General features: G+C 46.4%; 1 protein-coding gene across 1 annotated transcript in view; it reads right to left on the bottom strand.

The window, feature by feature from the left end:
- Window positions 1-22458, bottom strand: part of LOC137361814 (microtubule-actin cross-linking factor 1, isoforms 6/7-like) — a 66039-nt gene extending 43581 nt beyond the window's left edge. Inside the window, exons 1-2 of the mRNA XM_068026427.1 lie at window positions 22382-22458; window positions 15289-15483 (exon numbers count right to left, since the gene is read on the bottom strand). Coding sequence (XP_067882528.1) covers window positions 15289-15372 — 84 coding nt within the window. The 5' untranslated portion in view covers window positions 15373-15483; window positions 22382-22458. The remainder of the gene's footprint in view (window positions 1-15288; window positions 15484-22381) is intronic.
- Window positions 22459-23249: the final 791 nt, after the last annotated feature.

Raw genomic sequence — 23249 nt, 5'->3', positions numbered from 1 at the left:
TGGATAAAGAACTGGCTGGGCAACAGGAGACAGAGAGTAGCAGTGGAAGGGAGTTTCTCAAAATGGAGACGTGCGACCAGTGGTGTTCCACAGGGATCCGTGCTGGGACCACTGTTGTTTGTGATATACATTAATGATTTGGAGGAAAGTATAGGTGGTCTGATTAGCAAGTTTGCAGACGACACTAAGATTGGTGGAGTAGCAGATAGTGAAGGGGACTGTCAGAGAATACAGCAGAATATAGATAGACTGGAGAGTTGGGCAGAGAAATGGCAGATGGAGTTCAATCAGGGCAAATGCGAGGTGATGCATTTTGGAAGATCTAATTCAAGAGTGAACTATACAGTAAATGGAAAAGTCCTGGGGAAAATTGATGTACAGAGAGATTTGGGTGTTCAGGTCCATTGTTCCCTGAAGGTGGCAACGCAGGTCAATAGAGTGGTCAAGAAGGCATACGGCATGCTTTCCTTCATCGGACGGGGTATTGAGTACAAGAGTTGGCAGGTCATGTTACAGTTGTATAGGACTTTGGTTCGGCCACATTTGGAATACTGCGTGCAGTTCTGGTCGCCACATTACCAAAAGGATGTGGATGCTTTGGAGAGGGTGCAGAGGAGGTTCACCAGGATGTTGCCTGGTATGGAGGGCGCTAGCTATGAAGAGAGGTTGAGTAAATTAGGATTATTTTCATTAGAAAGACGGAGGTTGAGGGGGGACCTGATTGAGGTGTACAAAATCATGAGAGGTATAGACAGGGTGGATAGCAAGAAGCTTTTTCCCAGAGTGGGGGATTCAATTACTAGGGGACAAGAGGTCAAAGTGAAAGGGGAAAAGTTTAGGGGGGATATGCGTGGAAAGTTCTTCACGCAGAGGGTGGTGGGTGCCTGGAACGCGTTGCCAGCGGAGGTCGTAGACGCGGGCACGATAGCGTCTTTTAAGATGTATCTAGACAGATACATGAATGGGCAGGAAGTAAAGAGATACAGACCCTTAGAAAATAGGCAACATGTTTAGATAGAGGATCTGGATCGGCGCAGGCTTGGAGGGCCGAAGGGCCTGTTCCTGTGCTGTAATTTTCTTTGTTCTTTGTGTTCTTTGTCTCACATAACAGCCTGGGATACATCTCATCTGGGCCTGGGGATTTATCCACTTTTAAGCCCGCTAAAACAGCTAATACATCCTCCCTTTCGATGCTAATATGTTCAAGTATATCACAATACCCTTCCCTGATCTCTACACCTACATCGTCCTTCTCCATAGTGAACACAGATGAAAAGTAATCATTTAAAACCTCACCTATGTCCTCTGGCTCCACACACAGATTGCCACTTTGGTCCCTAATGGGCCCTACTCTTTCCTTGGTTATCCTCTTGCCCGCCTGTGTTTTTTCATGTCCCCTCTTCGCTCTCCTAATTACTTTTTTTTTTAAGTACTCCCCTACACTTTCTATACTCCTCTAGTGCCTCCACTGTTTTCAGCCCTCTGAATCTGCCACAAGCCTCCTTTTTTTTCCTGATCCAATCCTCTATGTCCCTTGACATCCAGGGTTCCCTGGACTTGTTGGTCCTACCCTTCACCTTAACGGGTACATGTTGGCTCTGAACTCTCACTATTTCCTCTACAAATGACTCCCACTGGTCTGATGTCCACTTTCCGGCAAGTAGCTGCTCCCAGTCCACTTTCGCCAGATCCTGTTTTATCGTATTGACATCGGCCTTCCCCCAATTCAGTACTTTTATTTCCGGTCCATCTTTGTCCTTTTCCATAATTACCTTACATCTTACAGAGTCATCGTCACTATCCCTGAAATGCTCCCCCACTGACACTTCTGCCACGTGTCCGGCTTCATTCACTAGGATTAGGTCCAATACTGCCCCTTCTCTTGTAGGACTTTCTACGTACTGGCTCAAAAAGCTCTCCTGTATGCATTTTAAGAATTCCGCCCCCTTTAAGCCTTTTGCACTAAGACTATCCCAGTTGATATTGGGGAAGTTGAAATCCCCTACTATTATTACCCTATTATTTTTACACCTCTGAGATTTGCCTACATATCTGCTCCTCTATCTCTCCCTGACTGTTTGGAGGCCTGTAGTACATTCCCAGTCAAGTGATTGCCCCCTTATTGTTTTTAAGTTCTACCCATATGGCCTCATTTGAGGAACCTTCTAAGATATCATCCCTCCTTACTACAGTAATTGACTCCTTGATCAACAGTGCAATGCCACCTCCTCTTTTACCCCTTCCCTATCATGCCTGATGATTCTATACCCTGGAATATTGAGCTGCCAGTCCTGCCCTTCCCTCAACCATGTCTCTGTGATCGCAATAATATCATATTCCCATGTGTTAATCAATGCCCTCAATTCATCTGCCTTACTCGTCAGAATCCTTGCATTAAAATAGATGCAATCCAGCCTTGCATTTTTCACTCATGCCTGAACAAGTCTATATTTACTCTGCCTTCCAGACTGACTCATTTTCTCTATATTTGACTGTGCATCACCCCCTACTGTACCTCCACTCTGTATCCCATCCCCCTGCCAAATTAGTTTAAACGCCCCCCCAACAGCACTAGCAAACCTCCCAGCAAGGATGTTGGTCCCGTTCTGGTTCAGGTGCAACCCATCCATCTTGTACAGGTCCCACCTTCGCCAGAAACAGACCCAGTGATCCAGGAAACTAAAGCCCTCCCTCCTGCACCATAACCTCAGCCACGCATTATTCTGCTCTATCCTCCTATTCCTAGACTCACTAGCACGTGGCACAGGGAGTAATCCAGAGATTACAACCTTTGAGGTCCTGCTTTTCAATCTGCTACATAGCTCCGTAAATTCTTGTTACAGGACCTCATCCTTCTTTCCACCTGTGTCGTTGGTACCAATATGGACCATGACCACTGACTGTTCACCCTCTCCCTTCAGAATGTCCTGCAGCTGCTCCGAGACATCCTTGACCCTAGCACCAGGGAGGCAACATACCATCCTGGAGTCTCGTTTGTGGCCACAGAAACGCCTATCAGCACCCCTTACGATAGAATCCCTTATCACTATAGCTCTTTCACCCCTTTTCCTCCCCTGCTATGCCGCAGAGCCCTCTGTGGTGCCACGGACTTGGCTGTGCTGCTTTCCCCTGGGAGGCCATTCCCCCCGCCCCCACAACAGTATCCAAAGCAGTATATCAGTTTGAGAGGGGGATGGCCACAGGGGACTCCTGCACTACCTGCCTGCGCCTACTACTCTGCCTGGTGGTCACCCATCCCTTTTCTGCCTGTGCAGCCATTACCTGCAGTGTGACCACCTCACTAAACATGCTATCCACGACGTTCTCAGCATCACGGATGCTCCACAGTGAATCCACCCGCAGCTCCAGCTCCGTAATGCGGGTAGTCAGTAGCTGCAGATGGATACACTTCCTGCACACATGGTCGTCAGGGACACTGGAAGCATCCCTGATTTCCCACATAGCGCAGGAGGAGATCACGGGGCTGAGCTCTCCTGCCATGACTCAGCCTGAGATTCAGCTCCTTTGTTACTCCCTTTAATTTAGAGTACTAATTACACTGGGGACCTTATTCTACTCCAAACACTACCTACTACAATCTAAATTCCCTACCTTTACTTTAGCTATTGAAAGTAGTAGAAAAGGGTAGAAATACTCACCTGTTCCTACTTACCAATCAGCTGCCTCCCCTTGCAACGTCACTTTCTGAACTGTGATGTCAGTCGTGGAAATCTCTCGCTGTCCCTTTGAGAGTATGCCTCTTTTAAACTGCTGGAACTCCCGCTCGCCGGTGCCTGTCTCCTCGCAGGTCTGCTCGGTCCCGCTCCTAATGACAGATGTTAAGCTAACTGGTCTATAGTTTCCTGCTTTCTGTCTCCCCCCTTTCTTGAATAGGGGCGTCACATTCGCGGTTTTCCAATCCGCTGGTACCCTACCGGAATCCAGTGAGTTTTGGTATATTATGATCAATGCCTCCACTATCTCTGCAGCCACTTCTTTTAAAACCCTTGGATGCAGGCCATCAGGTCCTGGCAACTTGTCTGTCTTTAGTCCCATCAGTTTGTGCAGCACCTTTTCCCTTGTGTTAGAGATTGTTACAAGTTCCTCCCTCCCATTTATACCTTGCTCATCTATTATTGTTGGGATGTTTATAGTGTCCTCCACCGTGAAGACCGATGCAAAATATTGGTTTAAATTATCTGCCATTTCCCTGTTCCCTGTTATTAATTCCCCAGTCTCATCCTCTAAGGGTCCCACACTTACTTTAGCTACTCTCTTCCTTTTTATAAACCCGTAGAAGCTCTTACTGTTAGTTTTTATATTTCTTGCCAATTTACTTCCAATCAATTTTCTCTCTCTTTATTAGTTTTTTCGTCATCCATTGCTGGTTTCTAAAAACTTCCCAATCCTCCACCACTCATTTTCGTCACATTGTACGCCTTTGGGTATGTAAACATGGAGTGTGGTTAATAAGTTTGGGAAGATACAGGCACAGATTGACATGTAGAAATTTGATATAAAAACAGAATGTTCTGGCAATACTCAGCAGGTCAGGTAGCATCGGTGGAGAGAGAAACAGAGTGAACATTTCAGGTCTGTGACCTTTCATCAGAACTGGCAAAAAAGTTGGAAATGTAATAGATTTTAAGCAAGTGAAAGGGGCTGGGGGTTTTGGTGGGGAAGAGAACAAAACAGAAGGTGTGTGATAGGGCACAGGGCAGGAGAGATAAATAACAAAGCTGTCCTGGGACAAAGGCAAAGAGTGTGTGAATACTTGTGGTGAAAGACAAAGCATTAGTCCAGAGAGAGTGTTAATAGCAGAGTAATGAGCAGTTCTGTCCAGATGGAAAATCAGGTATACAGTTAAAAAATAAAATAAAATAATAAAAAAATAAAAAAAAATTTAAAAAAGGCCAGTCATGCTCTGAAATTATTGAACTCAATGTTCAGTCCGGCAGACTGTAGTGTGCCTAATCGAAAGATTAGATGCTGTTCCTCGAGCTTGCGTTGATGTTCACTGGAACACTGCAGCAATCCCAGGACAGAGATGTGAGCATGAGAGCAGGGGGGAGTGTTGAAATGGAAAGCAACCGGAAGCTCAGGGTCCTGCTTACGGACTGAGCGGAGGTGTTCCGCAAAGCGGTCACCCAGTCTGCGCTTGGTCTCCCCAATGTAGAGGAGACCACACTGTGAGCAGCGAATACAGTATACTACATTGAAAGAAGCACAAGTAAATCACTGCTTCACCTGAAAGGAGTGTTTGGGGCCTGGGATAGTGAGGAGAGAGGAGGTAAATGGGCAGGTATTACACCTCCTGCGATTGCAGGGGAAGGTGCCATGGGAAGGGGATGAGGTGGTGGGGGTAATGGAGGAGTGGACCAGGGTGACCCGGAGGGAACGATCCCTTCGAAATGCTGACAGGGAAGGGAGGGGAAGATGCGACTGGTAGTGGCATTACACTGGAGGTGGTGGAAATGGCGGAGGATGATCCTTTGGATATGGAGGCTGGTGGGGAAAGCAAGGACAAGGGGAACCCTGTCGCGGTTCTGGGAGGGAGCAGAAGGGGTGAGAGTAGAGGTGCGGGGAATGGGCCGGACACGGTTGAGGGCCCTGTCATCAACAGTCGGGGGGGAATCCTCGGTTAAGGAAAAAGGAAGACATATCAGAAGTGCTGTTGTGGAAGGTAGCATCATCATAACAGGTGTGTCGGAGATGGAGAAACTGGGAGGGTTACAGGAGGCAGGGTGTGAAGAAGTGTCGTCAAGATAGCTGTGGGAGACAGTGGGCTAATAATGGATATTAGTGGATGGCCTATCCCCAGAGATGGAGACAGAGAAGTTGAGGAAGGGAAGGGAAGTGTCAGAGATGGACCATGTAAAGGTGAGAGAAGGGTGGAAATTGGAAGCCAAGTTGATAAAGTTTTCTAGTTCGGGGCGGAAGCAGGAAGTGTCACCGATACAGTCATCAATGTACCAGAAAAAGAGTTGGGGGAGGGGGCCTGAGTAGGACTGGAACAAGAAATGTTCAACATATCCCACAAAAGTCAGGCATAACTAGGACCCATGCGGGTACCCATAGCAACACCTTTAACTTGATGGAAGTGAGTGGAGTTGAAGGAGAAGTTGTTCAATGTGAGAACAAGTTCAGCCAGGCTGAGGAGGGTGGTGATGGATGGGGACTCGTTGGGCCTCTGTTTAAGGAAATCTGTGGAAATATGATGTTGTGACGATAACAGAGACCTGGCTCAAAGAAGGGCAGGGCTGGGTGCTGAATATTCCTGGATACAAGGTGTTCAGGAAAGATAGTAAAGGGAAAAAATGGTGAGGGGTGATGGTATTGATTGAGGAGATCATTGCGGTGCTGGAAAAAAAGGATGTCCAAGATGGGTCGAGGACAGAATCAATTTGGCTAGAGCTAAGGAACAAGAAGGTGCAGTTACATTGCTCGGTGTAGTCTATAGACCATCAATACTGGAAAGAATGAAGAGGAACAAATTTTCAAGGAAATTACAGAGAGATGCAAGAATTATACAGTCATAGAGTCGTACAGCATAGAAACAGGCCCTTCGGCCCACCGCGTCCATGCCGACCATAATGCCTATCTATACTAATCCCACCTGCCTGCATTAATTCCATATCCCTCTATGCCTTGCTCATTCAAGTACCTGTCCAGATGCCTCTTAAATGTCGCTACTGTTCCTGCCTCCACCACCTCCTCAGGCAGCTCATTCCAGATACCCACTATTCTTTGTGTGAAAAATTTACCCCTTTGATCCCCTTTAAACCTCCTCCCTCTCACCTTAAATCTATGCCCTCTAGTTTTAGTCACCCCTACCATGGGAAACAGACTCTGGCTATCTACTCTATCTATGCCTCTCATAATTTTATATACCTCTATCATGTCCCCTCTCAGCCTCCTTCGCTCCAGGGAAAACAGATTCAGCCTATCCAATCTCTCTCGTTATAACTCAAGCCCTCCAAACCAGGCAACATCCTTGTGAATCTTTTCTGCACCCTCTCTAGCTTAATCACATCTTTCCTGTAGTGCGGTGACCAGAACTGCACACAGTTCTCCAAATGCGGCCTAACCAATATTATGTACAACTGGAACATGACGTCCCAACTCTTGTACTCAATGCCTCGGCCAATGAAGGCAAGCATGCCATACGCCTTCTTCACCACCCTGTCTACCTGTGTTGCCACTTTCAGGGCACTACGTACTTGCACCCCAAGGTCTCTCTGCTCAACAACACTCCCCAGGGCCCTGCCATTCACTGCATATGTCCTGCCCTGGTTTAACTTCCTAAAATGCATCACTTCACACTTGTCTGCGTTAAATTCTATTTGCCACTCCCTTGCCCACTTTCCCAGTTGATCTATATCCTGTTGTAACCTTAGACAACCTTCTTCACTGTCCACTATACAACCAATTTTGGTGTCATCTGCAAACTTACTAATCATGCCCCTGACATTCACATCCAAGTCATTAACAAATATGACAAACAACACCGATCCCTACGGCACAGCACTGGTCACCGGCCTCCAATCTGAAAAACAACCCTCCACTACCACCCTCTGCCTCCTATCACCAAACAAATTTTGTATCCAATTTGCTAGCTCACCCTGGATCCCATGTGTTCGAACCTTCTGGACCAGCCTACCATGCGGGACCTTGTCAAAGGCCTTGCTAAAGTCCATGTAGACAACGTCCATCGCCCTGCCCTCATCAATCCTCTTGGTCACCTCCTCGAAAAACTCAATCAAATTTGTGAAACATGATTTACCTCACACAAAGCCATGCTGACTATCCCTAATCAGACCTTGCATTTCCAGATGCACATAAATCCTGTCTCTCAGAATCCCTTCCAATAACTTTCCCACCACTGATATAAGGCTCACCGGCCTGTAGTTCCCTGGCTTATCCCTGCTGCCCTTCTTAAATAAAGGCACAACATTAGCTATCCTCCAGTCTTCCGGTACCTCACCCATGGCTAACGATGGTACAAAAATCTCTGCCAGGGCCCCAGCAATCTCCTCCCTTGCTTCCCATAGCATCCTAGGATACACCTGGTCAGGCCCTGGGGATTTATCCACCTTAATGCGCTTCAAAACCTCCAACACCTCCTCCTTTGTAATGTTGATATGCTCCAGGATATCGGTATTCCCTTCCTTGAACTCACTAGCTTCCATGACCTTCTCCACGGTAAATAAGGACGAGAAATATTCATTTAAGACCTCACCCATTTCCCGTGGCTCCACACATAGATTGCCACACTGATCCTTAAGGGGACCTACTCTCTCCCTAACTACCCTTTTACTCTTAATATACTTATAGAATCTTTTAGGATTGTCCTTTATCTTCTTTGCCAAGGAAATCTCATGGCCCCTTTTCGCCCTCCTAATTTCCTTCTTCAGGTGTAGTCCTACATCCCCTTTACTCCTCGAGGGACTCGCTCGATCCCAGCTGCCTATACCTGACATATGCCTCCTTCTTTGTCCTGACCAGACCCTCAGTATCCCTCATCAGCCAAGGTTCCCTGAACTTGCCAGCCTCGCCCTTCCATCAAACAGGAACATGCCGGCCCTGAACTCTTCCTATCTCACTTTTAAAAGCCTCCCACTTGCCAGACGTCCCTTTACCTGTAAACAGCCTCTCCCATTCAACTTTTGAGAGTTCCTGTCTGATACCATCGAAATTAGCCTTCCCCCAATTTAGGACTTCAACCTGAGGACCAGTCCTATCCTTTTCCAGAACTATCTTGAAGCTAATAGAGTTATGGTCACTGGTCCCAAAGTGCTCCCCCACTGACACATCAACCACCTGCCCAGCCTCATTTCCTAAGAGGAGGTTGAGTGTAGCCCCTTCTCTAGTAGGGCCATCCACATACTGCTTCAGAAAACTATCCTGGACACACTTAACAAATTCTTCCCCATCTGATCCCTTAGCACTAAGGCAGTCCCAGTCAATATTAGGGAAGTTAAAATCACCTACTATTACAACCCTATAATTCCTACACCTATCTGTGATTTCCCGACATATATGCTCCTCCACTTCCCTCTGACTACTGGGGGGCCTATAGTATAATCCCATCAAAGTGATCACCCATTTCTTATTTCTAAGTCCTACCCATATGGCCTCGCTGGACATTCCCCCTGGGATATCCTCTCCAAGTACTGCCGTGATTTAGAGATACAGCACTGAAACAGGCCCTTCGGCCCACCGAGTCTGTGCCGACCATCAACCACCCATTTATACTAATCCGACACTAATTTATAATCATCTTGAAAAGAATAAGTTCATCAGAGATAGTCAGCATGGTTTTGTGAAGAGTAGGTCGTGCCTCACAAACCTTATTGAGTTTTTTGACAAGGTGACCAAACAGGTGGATGAGGGTAAAGCCGTGGATGTGGTGTATATGGATTTCAGTAAGGCATTTGATAAAGTTCCCCACGGTAGGCTATTGCAGAAAATACAGAAGCATGGGATTGAAGGTGAATTAGTGCTTTGGATCAGAAATTGGCTAGCTGAAAGAAGACAGAGGGTGGTGGTTGATGGCAAATGTTCATCCTGGAGTATAGTTTCTAGTGGTGTACCGCAAGGATCTGTTTTGGGGCCACTGCTGTTTGTCATTTTTATAAATGACCTGGATGAGGGTGTAGAAGGGTGGGTTAGTAAATTTGCGGATGACACGAAGGTCGGTGGAGTTGTGGATAGTGCCGAAGGATGTTGTAGGTTACAGAGGGACATAGATAGGCTGCAGAGCTGGGCTGAGAGATGGCAAATGGAGTTTAATGCGGAAAAGTGTGAGGTGATTCACTTTGGAAGGAGTAACAGGAATGCAGAGTACTGGGCTAATGGGAAGATTCTTGGTAGTGTAGATGAGCAGAGAGATCTTGGTGTCCAGGTACATAAATCCCTGAAAGTGGCCACCCAGGTTAATAGAGCTGTTAAGAAGGCATATGGTGTGTTAGCTTTTATTAGTAGGGGGATCGAGTTTCGGAGCCACGAGGTCATGCTGCAGCTGTACAAAACTCTGGTGAGACCGCACCTGGAGTATTGCGTGCAGTTCTGGTCACCGCATTATAGGAAGGATGTGGAAGCTTTGGAAAGGGTGCAGAGGAGATTTACTAGGATGTTGCCTGGTATGGAGGGAAGGTCTTACGAGGAAAGGCTGAGGGACTTGAGGTTGTTTTCGTTAGAGAGAAGGAGAAGAGGTGACTTAATAGAGACATATAAGATAATCAGAGGGTTGGACAGGGTGGATAGTGAGTGTCTTTTTCCTCGGATGGTGATGGCAAACACGAGGGGACATAGCTTTAAGTTGAGGGGTGATAGATATAGGACAGATGTCAGAGGTAGTTTCTTTACACAGAGAGTAGTAGGGGCGTGGAACGCCCTGCCTGCAACAGTAGTAGACTCGCCAACTTTAAGGGCATTTAAGTGGTCATTGGATAGACATATGGATGAAAATGGAATAGTGTAGGTCAGATGGTTTCACAGGTCAGCGCAACATCGAGGGCTGAAGGGCCTGAACTGCGCTGTAATGTTCTATGTTCTATGTTCTAATTCCATATTCCTACCACATCCCCACCTGTTCCTATATTTCCCTACCACCTACCTATACTAGGGGCAATTTATAATGGCCAATTTACCTATCAACCTGCAAGTCTTTGGCATGTGGGAGGAAACCTAAATTGTCCTCTCTGAATTGGGTGCTAAATTGGGGGAAGGCTATTATAACAATATTAGGCAGGAACTGAAGAATTTAGATTGGGGGCGGATGTTTGGGGGTAAATCAACATCTGACATGTGGGAGTCTTTTAAACGTCAGTTGATTAGAATCCAGGACCGACATGTTCCTGTGATGAAGAAGGATAAGTTTGGCAAGTTTCAGGAAGCTTGGATAACACGGGATATTGTGAGCCGAGACAAAAAGAAAAAGAACGCATTCGTAAGGGCTGGAAGGCTAGGAACAGACAAATCCCTTGAGGAATATAAAGACAGTCGGAAGGAACTTAAGCAAGGAGTCAGGAAGGCTAAAAGGGGTCATGAGAAGTCAATTGCAAACAGGATTAAGGAAAATCCCAAGGCTTTTTATACATATATAAAGAGCAAGAGGGTAACCAGGGAAAGGGTTGGCCCACTCAAGGACAGAGATGGGAACCTATGTGTGGAGCCAGAGGAAATGGGCGAGGTACTAAATGAGTACTTTGCATCAGTATTCACCAAAGAGAAGGACTTGGTGGATGATGAGCCGAGGGAAGGGAGTGTCGATAGTCTCAGTCATCTCATTATCAAAAAGGAGGAGGTGTTGGGTGTCTTGCAAAGCATTAAGGGAGATAAGTCCCCAGGGCCTGATGGGATCTACCCTGGAATACTGAGGGAGGCAAGGGAAGAAATTGCTGGGGCCTTGACAGAAATCTTTGCATCCTCATTGGCTACAGGTGAGGCCCCAGAGGACTGGAGAATAGCCAATGTTGTTCCTTTGTTTAAGAAGGGTGGCAAGGATAATCCAGGAAATTATAGGCCGGTGAGCCTTACGTCAGTGTTGGGGAAATTATTTGAGAGGATTCTTCGGGACAGGATTTACTCCCATTTGGAAACAAACGGACTTATTAGCGAGAGGCAGCATGGTTTTGTGAAGGGGAGGTCGTGTCTCACTAATTTGATGGAGTTTTTTGAGGAAGTGACAAAAATATTGATGAAGGATGGGCAGTGGATGTTATCTTTTTTTTTTAGAATTCGAATTAGAAACATTACAGCGCAGTTCAGGCCCTTCGGCCCACGATGTTGCGCCGACCTGTGAAACCATCTGACCTGCACTATTCCATTTTCATCCATGTGTCTATCCAATGTCCACTTAAATGCCCTTAAAGTTGGCGAATCTACTACTGCTGCAGGCAGGGCGTTCCACGCCCTTCAGTAAAGCCTTTGACAAGGTACCTCATGGCAGACTGGTACAAAAGGTGAAGTCACATGGGATCAGAGGTGAGCTGGCAAGATGGATACAGAACTGGCTCGGTCATAGAAGACAGAGGGTAACAGTGGAAGGGTGCTTTTCTGAATGGAGGGCTGTGACTAGTGGTGTTCCGCAGGGATCAGTGCTGGGACCTTTGCTGTTTGCAGTATATATAAATGATTTGGAGGAAAATGTAGCTGGTCTGATTAGTAAGTTTGTGGAGGACACAAAGGTTGGTGGAGTTGCGGATAGTGATGAGGATTGTCAGAGGATACAGCAGGATATAGATCGGTTGGAGACTTGGGCGGAGAAATGGCAGATGGAGTTTCATCCAGACAAATGTGAGGTAATGCATTTTGGAAGATCTAATACAGGTGGGAAGTATACAGTAAATGGCAGCACCCTTAGGAGTATTGACAGGCAGAGAGATCTGGGCATACATGTCCACAGGTCACTGAAAGTGGTAACGCAGGTGGATAAGGTCATCAAGAAGGCATACGGCATGCTTGCCTTCATCGGTCGGGGCATAGAGTATAAAAATTGGCAAGTCATGCTGCAGCTGTACTGAACTTTAGTTAGGCCACACTTGGAATATTGCGTGCAATTCTGGTCGCCACACTACCAGAAGGACGTGGAGGCTTTGGAGAGGGTACAGAAGAGGTTTACCAGGATGTTGCCTGGTCTGGAGGACATTAGCTATGAGGAGATGTTGGATAAACTCGGATTGTTTTCACTGGAACGACGGAGGTGGAGGGGCAACATGATAGAAGTTTACAAAGTTATGAGTGGCATGGACAGAGTGGATAGTCAGAAGCTTTTTCCCAGGGTGGAAGAGTCAGTTACTAGGGGACATAGGTTTAAGGTGCGAGGGGCAAAGTTTAGAGGGGATGTGCGAGGCAAGTTCTTTACACAGAGGGTGGTGAGTGCCTGGAACATGTTGCCGGGGGAGGTGGTGGAAGCAGGTACGATAGCAACGTTTAAGAGGCATCTTGATAAATACATGAATAGGATGAGAATCGAGGGATATGGACCCCAGAAGTGCAGAAGGTTTTAGTTTAGGCAGGCATCAAGATCGGTGCAGGCTTGGAGGGCCGAATGGCCTGTTCCTGTGCTGTACTGTTCTTTGTTTGTTGTAATCAATAGTGCAACACCCCCTCCTCTTTTACCTCCACCTCTGACATGCCAGAAGGATAGGGTAGTTATATTGGGGGACTTTAATTATACAAATATAGACTGGGATAGTAGTAGTGTAAAGGGCAGTGAGGGGCAAGAGTTCCGAGAGTGTGTTCAGGAAAATTTTCTACAGCAGTATGTTTCCAGTCCAATGAGAGAGAATGCACAGCTAGACCTGGCTCTTGGGATTGAGGTGGACCAAGTGGATCAAATTTAGTTGGAGAACATTTAGGGGACAGTGATCATTTTTGCTTTGGTGATATTATAGGTTTAGGCTGACTACAGAAAAGGACAAAGAACATTCCAGATTAAGAATAATTAACTGGGGGAAAGCCAACTTCAATGGGTATGAATGAATCTGGGCCAAATAAATTAGATCAAAGGTTGGAAGGAAAAACAGTAGCTGAATATTGGGCTACCTTCAAAGGAGAGATAGTGCAGGCACAGTCAAGGTATATTCTCACTAAGGAAAAAGGTAGGGCAAATAAATCCAGAGCTCCCTGGATGATAAAAGAGATAGAGATGAAGATGAAGAAAAAAAGTGTGCTTATGACAGATGTCAGGTGAATAAGACAATGGAGAACCAGGCTGAATATAGAAGATTCAGAGGGGAAGTGAAAAGGCAAATAAGAGATGCAAAGAGAGAATATGGGCTGAATTTTACCAGCCACCCGACGTCTGGGGTCATGGTGGTGGGGGGGCCTGGAAAATACATCCAGGAGAGGCCTCGCCCCCGGCCTCGCCATTGGGAAGGCCTCGCCCCCTGTTACTGGTGGTAGTGAGACCTCTTAGCAGCACCCCCCACCCCCGCCGCTTGGAGATAAAAACATAATTAAAATATGTTCATATTTAAATGAATAAATAAATACTTACCTCATCACGATGGCCAATCTGCTGTGATATTCCAGCCAGTTGCCAGAATTACCACACCTTTGTATCTCCGTTTGGAGATCCAAGTCGGAATACTGATTGGGAGGAGGGAGCAAGGAAAACTCTTGTGATTGGTGGAAGGGATGGTGGGAAGGGGTTGAAGGTAAAAGGTTATAAACTTTGGTGGGTGGGCGGGGGTTTGGTTGGGATTGCAATTTTGGGGGTCAGGGCAATTAATAAATTGTCATTGGGAGCGTGGGAGAGAGGATTGAAACTTTTAATACATTTCTCACTTTAATTTTTAAGCTGCTGTAACTTAAAAAATTTAAATTACACTGAATGGGGCAGCGCCTGCACAGTGGTGCTGGTAACCGTTACTGGGAACAAAACGCCTGTCCCCTCCACATCATTGGAGGTGGGTGGATTGCCCCGGCCATGTAAATGAGCCACCCTGTTAAATAGAAGATCTCCTGCATATGCCCCGTTGCTCTTGAGATTTGCAAGTTCAGGCTGGTTGGGTACGGTCTGTGCCTTGCTCATTGGGAACAGCAGAAGGGACATGCTCTTTGATGCGATCTGCCAGTCTGGGACTTACAGCCTATATACCTAGCATCACACCCAAAACACAGTGTCCAACATTAGAAGTGATTCCGCAATAGAACAACATTTGCTAAATAACCATCAGTTTGCTAAGAATTACGCTGACAACCAATTTAAAATTGTCAGTCAGACTCGCAGTGTGGCGCATTTGCATGTACTGGAAGCTACATATATTAATACACAGGGCCCTGTTCTTTGCAGACAGAAAGAACATGTACACACATTGCGCCTGTTTCATCTAAACAAAATAAGTGACATTTCTCAGGGCAATGCCTTGCCCAAAGTCAAGCTGCCTGGTTTAAATTTCAAACAAAGCTTGACAGTTAACTCAGTCACCATAAACTGGTGAATTCTCCATGGCAACACCTCTACCAATCAGAGTCCACTTGCCAACCACTCTCTTCTCACCACCAGCATACACAGCTGGAGAAGTTTGATCTGATTCATGAGTTGTGGGATTGCTTTGCTTCTGCTGTTTAGCATGCACATAGTCCTGTGTTGTAGCTTCCAGGTTGGCACCTCATTTTTAGGTGTGCCTGGTGCTACTCCTGGCATGGGTTCTTGCACTCCTCCCTTCAGACAGCGGGCTCCTCAGTCCCTAGCGTCCGCTCCTCAGCCTTGATACAGTTGCTGATGTGGGATAATTAGATAGTTTGAAAGGTGATGGATTGAGACTCTGGTCCTACCTGACACAAGGCAGCTTCAAGCAGAGACTGCTTCGATACAGAAAGATGGCACACATCTTCCCACTGTTTACTGAGTTCCTCCATCTGAGCTTGGAGCCAAGCAGAATCCACACATTGGTTCTTGCTCAGATCCTTGAAAGTACGTTTCAGAGCTTTAACACAACTCGCACGTTTACCCAACTCCTTCTGAAACACCTGCAGTGGAGGAAATTACAGAGATTAGTGGAACATAGGATGTTTATCATCCTGAGGACATTGTGTTAATGTTCACATCACTAACCTCACACTTCACCAGAAAGCATGTGAGAAATTGCGACGGTAATAGATACACAGATTCCTGCATAATAACAGTGACTACATTTCAAATAAAGTACTGCGTTGCCTGTAAAACACTCTGGGACATCCTGTGATCATGAAAGGCAGTATATAAATGCAAGTCTATTTCACAGAGCGACAGACACACAGGCAGAGCAACAGAATTATACCAATTTAGCTCAAGCAAATTCACATTTACTGTTATATATAGTTTGGCTCAGTCAGCAACTTTACAGTCCAAGTCATGCTGCACTCCAAGACCCAGTACTCCAGTGCTGTGCTGAAGGTGTGGTTTTTTTGCTCACTTTTGCAGGAGTTCTCCCTCAGTTGGGTGTTAAAGATCCCACTACACCATTCCAAGTTTTCCTGGTGTCATGGTCAATATTTATCCCTCATCTATCATCAGAAACTCATTAACATCCCAGTTGTCTCATTTATGTTTGTGAGTTCTTACTGAGTATAAAATGGCTGCTGTGCTCCCTGAATAATAATAGCCATTACACTTCATGATTATTCATTGGGAACAAGGCCCCCAGCTGTTAGTGCCCCACACGATAAGGCGAAGTCCTCGACCTCTTCTGGGTAAATACTTCATTCTTTATATCTTTCCCCATCAGTATCAGTGTGTTGCTCCTTCCTTTTCCAATTTCTTATCATTTAAACTCAGAATATGTTTATTGTGCTTTAAAGTTCCCCATATTCCAGAAAGCCAGTTAGTGAAGGATATACCGGAGCCAATCTTTAAACACTTTTATAAGGATTTACAGAATTGTTACAGCACAGGAGGTCATTCGGCCCATCGTGTGCACTCTGGCTCTCCGAACGAGCAACTCCCTCAGTTCCATTCCCCTGCCTTCTCCCTGTAACGCTGCACATTCTTCCTGTTCATATAACTGTCTAATTCCCTTTTTAATGCTTCAATTGAACCTGCCTCCATTACACGCTCATGCAGCGCATTCCAGACCTTAACCACTCGCTGCGTAAAAAAGTTTTTAAAAATTTATTTGTTCATGGGATGTGGGCGTCACTGGCCAGGCCAGCATTTATTGCCCATCCCTAATTGCCCTTGAGAAGGTGGTGGTGAGCTGCTTTCTTGAACCACTGCAGTACATGTGGGGTAACCATTGCTTCTGTTGCCAATTACATTAAATCTGTGCCCTTTCATTTTTGGTCCTTTCACAAATGGGAACAGTTTCTCCCGACAGTTACAGAATACAAGCAAGCATCTCCTTTCACAACAACAATCATGTCTAACAAACTTGAGTGAATTTTTCGAGGCAGTGACGAGATGTGTAGATGAGGGTAAAGCAGTTGATGTAGTCTACATGGACTTCAGTAAGGCTTTTGATAAGATCCCGCATGGGAGATTGGTTAAGAAGGTAAGAGCCCATGGGAGCCAGGGCAATTTGACAAATTGGATCCAAAATTGGCTTAGTGGCAGGAGGCAGAGGGTAATGGTCGAGGGTTTTTTTTGTGAATGGAACCTTGTGGCCAGTGGTGTACCACAGAGATCGGTGCTGGGACCCTTGCTGTTTGTAGTGTACATTAATGATTTAGATGTGAATATAGGAAGTATGATAAGTAAGTTCACAGATGACAGTAAAATTGGTGGTGTCATAAATACTGAGGAAGAAAGCCTTAGATTACAGGACGATATAGATGGGCTGGTAAAATGCATGGAGCAGTGGCAAATGGAATTTAATCCTGAGAAGTGTGAGGTGATGCATTTTGGGAGGACCAACAAGGCAAGGAAATATACAATGGATGGTAGGACACTAGGAAGTACAGAGGGTCAGGTGGACCTTGGTGTACTAGTCCATAGATCACTGAAGGCAGCAGCACAGGTAGATAAGGTGGTTAGGAAGACATATGGGATACTTGCCTTTATTAGCCGAAATATACAATAAAAGAGCAGGGAGGTTATGATGGAGCTGTATAAAACGCTAGTTAGGCCACAGCTGGAGTACTGTGTACAGTTCTGGGCACCACACTATAGGAAGGATGTGATTGCACTGGAGAGGGTGCAAAGGAGATTCATCAGGATGTTGCCTGGGCTGGAGCATTTCAGCTATGAAGAGAGACTGGATAAGCTTGGGGAAAAAGCTGAGGAAGGACCTGATTGAGGTATATAAAATTATGAGGGTCATTAACAGGATAGATAGGAATACATTTTTTCCCCGAGCAGAGGGATCAATAGCCAGGGGGCATAGATATAAGGAAGGAGGTTTAGAGGGATTTTGATGAAAAAGTTTCTCACCCAGAGGGTGGTTGGAATCTGGAACACACTGCCTGAAGAGGTGGTAGAGGCAGGAACCCTCACAACATTTAAGAAGTATTTAGATGTGCACTTGAAATGCCATAGCATACAAGGTTACGGGCCAAATGCAGGAATATGGGATTAGAATAGTTAGGTGATTGATGGCTGGCACAGACATGATGGGCCGAAGGGCCTGTTTCTTTGCTGTATAACTCTATGACTAGAACAAAGAACAAAGAACAGTACAGCACAGGAACAGGCCATTCGGCCCTCCAAGCCTGCGCCGATCTTGATGCCTGTCTAAAATAAAACCTTCTGCACTTCCGGTGCCCGTATCCCTCTATTCCCATCCTATTCATGTATTTGTCAAGATGTCTCTTAAACGTCGCTATCGTATCTGCTTCCACCACCTCCCCTGGCAGCAAGTTCCAGGCACTCACCACCCTCTGTGTAAAGAGCTTGCCTCACACATCCCCTTTAAACTTTGCCCCTCTCACCTGAAACCTATGTCCCCTAGTAACTGACTCTTCCACCCTGGGAAAAAGCTTCTGACTATCCACTCTGTCCATGCCGCTCATAAACTTTGTAAACCTCTATCATGTCGCCCCTCCACCTCCGTCGTTCCAGTGAAAACAATCCGAGTTTTTCCAACCTTTCCTCGTAGCTAACGCCCTCCAGACCAGGCAACTTCCTGGTAAACCTCCTCTCTACCCTCTCCAAAGCCTCCACGTCCTTCTGGTAGTGTGGCGACCAGAATTGCACGCAATATTCCAAGTGTGGCCTAACTAAGCTTCTGTACAGCTGCAACATGACTTGCCAATTTTTATACTCTATGCCCTGACCGATGAAGGCAAGCATGCCGTATGCCTTCTTGACTACCTTATCCACCTGCATTGCCACTTTCAGTGACATGTGGACCTGTACGCCCAGATCTCTCTGCCTGTCATTACTCCCAAGGTTTCTGCCATTTACTGTATACCTCCCACCTACATGAGATCTTCCAAAATGCATTACCTCACATTTGTCCAGATTAAACTCCATCTGCCATTTCTCCGCCCAAGTCTCCAACCGATCTATATCCTGCTGTATTCTCTGACAATCCTCATCATTATCTGCAACTCCACCAACCTTTGTGTCTTCCGCAAACTTACTAATCATACCAGCTACATTTTCCTCCAAATCATTTATATATACGACAAACAGCAAAGGTCCCAGCACTGATCCCTGCGGAACACCACTAGTCACATCCCTCCATTCAGAAAAACGCCCATCCACTGATACTCTGTCTTCTATGACCGAGCCAATTCGGTATCCATCTTGCCAGCTCACATCTGATCCCGTGTGACTTCACCTTTTGTACCAGTCTGCCATGAGGAACCTTGTCAAAGGCTTTACTGAAGTCCATATAGACAACATCCACTGCCCTTCCTTCATCAATCATCTTCGTCACTTCCTCAAAAAACTCAATCAAATTAGTAAGACACGACCTCCCCTTCACAAAACCATGCTGTCCCTCACTAATAAGATTGTTTGTTTCCAAATGGGTGTAAATCCTGTCCCGAAGAATCCTCTCTAATAGTTTCCCGACCACTGACGTAAGGCTCACCGGCCTATAATTTCCTGGATTATCCTTGCTACCCTTCTTAAACAAAGGAACAACATTGGCTATTCTCCAGTCCTCTGGGACCTCACCTGTAGCCAATGAGGATGCAAAGATTTCTGTCAAGGCCCCAGCAATTTCTTCCCTTGCCTCCCTCAGTATTCTGGGGTAGATCCCATCAGGCCCTGGGGACTTATCTACCTTAATGCTTTGTAAGACACCCAACACCTCCTCCTTTTTGATAATGAGATGACTGAGACTATCTACACTCCCTTCCCTAGGCTCATCATCCACCAAGTCCTTCTCTTTGGTGAATACTGATGCAAAGTACTCATTTAGCACCTCACCCATTTCCTCTGGCTCCACACATAGATTCCCTCCTCTGTCCTTGAGTGGGCCAACCCTTTCCCTGGTTACCCTGTTGCTTTTTATATATGTACAAAAAGCCTTGGGATTTTCCTTAATCCTGTTTGCCAATGACTTTTCATGACCCCTTTATGCCCTCCTGACTCCTTGCTTAAGTTCCTTCCTACTGTCTTTATATTCCTCAAGGGATTCGTCTGTTCCTCACCTTCCAGCCCTTACGAATGCTTCCTTTTTCTTTTTGACTAGGCTCACAATATCCCGTGTTATCCAAGCTTCCCGAAACTTGCCAAACTTGTCTTTCTTCCTCACAGGAACATGCTGGTCTTGGATTCTAATCAGCTGATGTTTGACAGACTCCCACATGTCAGATGTTGATTTACCCCCAAACAGCTTCCCCCAATCTAAATTCTTCAGTTCCTGCCTAATATTGTTATAATTAGCCTTCCCCCAATTTAGCACCTTCACCCGAGGACTACTCTTATCCTTATCCACAAGTACCTTAAAACTTATGGAATTATGGTCACTGCTCCCCCACTGAAACTTCGACCACCTGGACGGGCTCATTCCCCAATACCAGGTCCAGAATGGCCCCATCCCTAGTTGGACTATCTACATACTGTTTCAAGAGGCCCTCCTGGATGCTCCTCACAAATTCTGCCCCATCCAAGCCCCTAGCACTAAATGAGTCCCAGTCAATATAGGGGAAGTTAAAATCACCCAACACTGCAACCCTGTTACCTTTACATCTTTCCAAAATCTGTCTACATATCTGCTCCTCTACCTCCCGCTGGCTGTTGGGAGGCCTGTAGAAAACCCCCAACATCGTGGCTGCACCCTTCCTATTCCTGAGCTCCACCCATATTGCCTCGCTGCATGACCCCTCCGAGGTGTCCTCCCGCAGTACAGCTGTGATATTCTCCTTAACCAGTAATGCAACTCCCCCACCCCTTTTACATCCCCCTCTATCCCGCCTGAAGCATCTAAATCCTGGAACATTTAGCTGCCAATCCTGTCCTTCCCTCAACCAAATATCTGTAATAGCAAGAACATCATAGTTCCAAGTACTAATCCAAGCTCTACGTTCATCTGCCTTACCTGTTATACATCTCGCATTGAAACAAATGCACTTCAGACCACCAGTCCCACTGTGCTCAGCAACATCTCCCTGCCTGCTCTTCCTCTTAGTCTTACTGGCCTTATTTACTATGTCCTCCTCATTTATTTCACTTGCTGTCCTGCTGCTCTGGTTCCCACCCCACTGCCACACTAGTTTAAACCCTCCCAAGTGACGCTAGCAAACCTCGCAGCCAGGATATTTGTGTCCCTCCAGGTTAGATGCAACCCGTCCTTCTTGTACAGGTCCCATCTGTCCCTGAAGAGATCCCAATGGTCCAGATATCTGAAACCCTCCCTTCTACACCAGCTGCTCAGCCACGTGTTGAGCTGCACTATCTTCCTATTTCTAGCCTCACTGGCACGTGGCACAGGGAGTAATCCAGAGATTACAACCCCAGAGGTCCTGTTTTTTAACTTACTACCTAACTCCCTCAACTCCTCCTGCAGGACCTCATCACTCTTCCTGCCTATGTCATTGGTGCCAATGTGTACCACAACCTTCCCCCTTCAGAATGCCCCCTGTCCATTCAGAGGCATCCTTGACCCTGGCACCAGGGAGGCAACATACCATCCTGGAGTCTCTTTCACGTCCACAGAAGTGCCTATCTGTACCCCTGACTATAGAGTCCCCTATAACTATTGCTCTTCTGCGCTTTGACCCTCCCTTAACACCAGTGCCAGCCGTGGTGCCACTGCTCTGGCTGCTGCTGTTTTCCCGATAGGCCATCCCCCCCAACAGTATCCAAAACGGTATACTTGTTAGAGAGGGGGATAGCCACAGGGCATTCCTGCACTGACTGCCTGCCCCTTCTAGCGGTCACCCATCTATCTGTCTGCACCTTGGATGTAACCACTTCTCTAAAACTCCTGTCTATGACGCTTTCTGCCACCTGCATGCTCCTAAGTGCATCCAGTTGCCGCTCCAACTGATCCATGCGGTCTGTGAGGAGCTGCAACTGGGTACACTTCCTGCAGATGTAGTCGCTCGGAACGCTGGAAGCATCACGGACCTCCCACATCTCACAGGTGAAGCACTTCACCCCTCTTACTGAAATTTCTAGCACTAATTAATAAATTAATTTAAAATAAATAAATACTTATTAAATCCTCACAAAATTAGGATACTCTTAACGATATGGTCCCTGGTGCTCGATTTCTACAATAAATTCTGAATGCTAACTAAAGGCAGTAATCTCCTCCCTCTGGTTCAGTTACTCTAATTATTAATTAGTTAATTAATGTTTTAATCAATTTATATCAGTTTTCTTTTCAAATTCAGTAGAGATTCCCTACCGGCCAATCCGGTCACAGCTTTCCTGTGACGTCACTTTTTCAGTTTTTTTTAACCCACCCGAGGTAAGTTTTTTATACTGCCCGCTCTGGAACTCCACCCTCCGAGTCTGCTCCGAGAATCCCCGAGGTAAGTTTGTTATATTCACCGCTCTGGAACTCCACCCTCCGAGTCTGCTCCGAGAATCCCCGAGGTAAGTTTGTTATATTCACCGCTCTGGAACTCCACCCTCCGAGTCTGCTCCGAGAATCCCCGAGGTAAGTTTTTTATACTTACCGCTCTGGAACTCCACCCTCCGAGTCTGCTCCGAGAATCCCCGAGGTAAGTTTTTTATACTTACCGCTCTGGAACTCCACCCTCCGAGTCTGCTCCGAGAATCCCCGAGGTAAGTTTTTTATATTCACCGCTCTGGAACTCCACCCTCCGAGTCTGCTCCGAGAATCCCCGAGGTAAGTTTTTTATACTGCCCGGTCTGGAACTCCACCCTCCGAGTCTGCTCCGAGAATCCCCGAGGTAAGTTTTTTATACTGCCCGGTCTGGAACTCCACCCTCCGAGTCTGCTCCGAGAATCCCCGAGGTAAGTTTTTTATATTCACCGCTCTGGAACTCCACCCTCCGAGTCTGCTCCGAGAATCCCCGAGGTAAGTTTTTTATATTCACCGCTCTGGAACTCCACCCTCCGAGTCTGCTCCGAGAATCCCCGAGGTAAGTTTTTTATATTCACCGCTCTGGAACTCCGCCCTCCGAGTCTGCTCCGAGAATCCCCGAGGTAAGTTTTTTATACTTACCGCTCTGGAACTCCGCCCTCCGAGTCTGCTCCGAGAATCCCCGAGGTAAGTTTTTTATATATTCACCGCTCTGGAACTCCGCCCTCCGAGTCTGCTCCGAGAATCCCCGAGGTAAGTTTTTTATATTCACCGCTCTGGAACTCCGCCCTCCGAGTCTGCTCCGAGAATCCCCGAGGTAAGTTTTTTATATTCACCGCTCTGGAACTCCACCCTCCGAGTCTGCTCCGA

This window comes from Heterodontus francisci, unplaced genomic scaffold, assembly GCF_036365525.1.
Source record: "Heterodontus francisci isolate sHetFra1 unplaced genomic scaffold, sHetFra1.hap1 HAP1_SCAFFOLD_555, whole genome shotgun sequence".
In the NCBI taxonomy this organism is placed as follows: domain Eukaryota; kingdom Metazoa; phylum Chordata; class Chondrichthyes; order Heterodontiformes; family Heterodontidae; genus Heterodontus; species Heterodontus francisci.
Note: the sequence above shows the minus strand (reverse complement) of the source record. Positions and strands in the feature narration are given on the sequence as shown.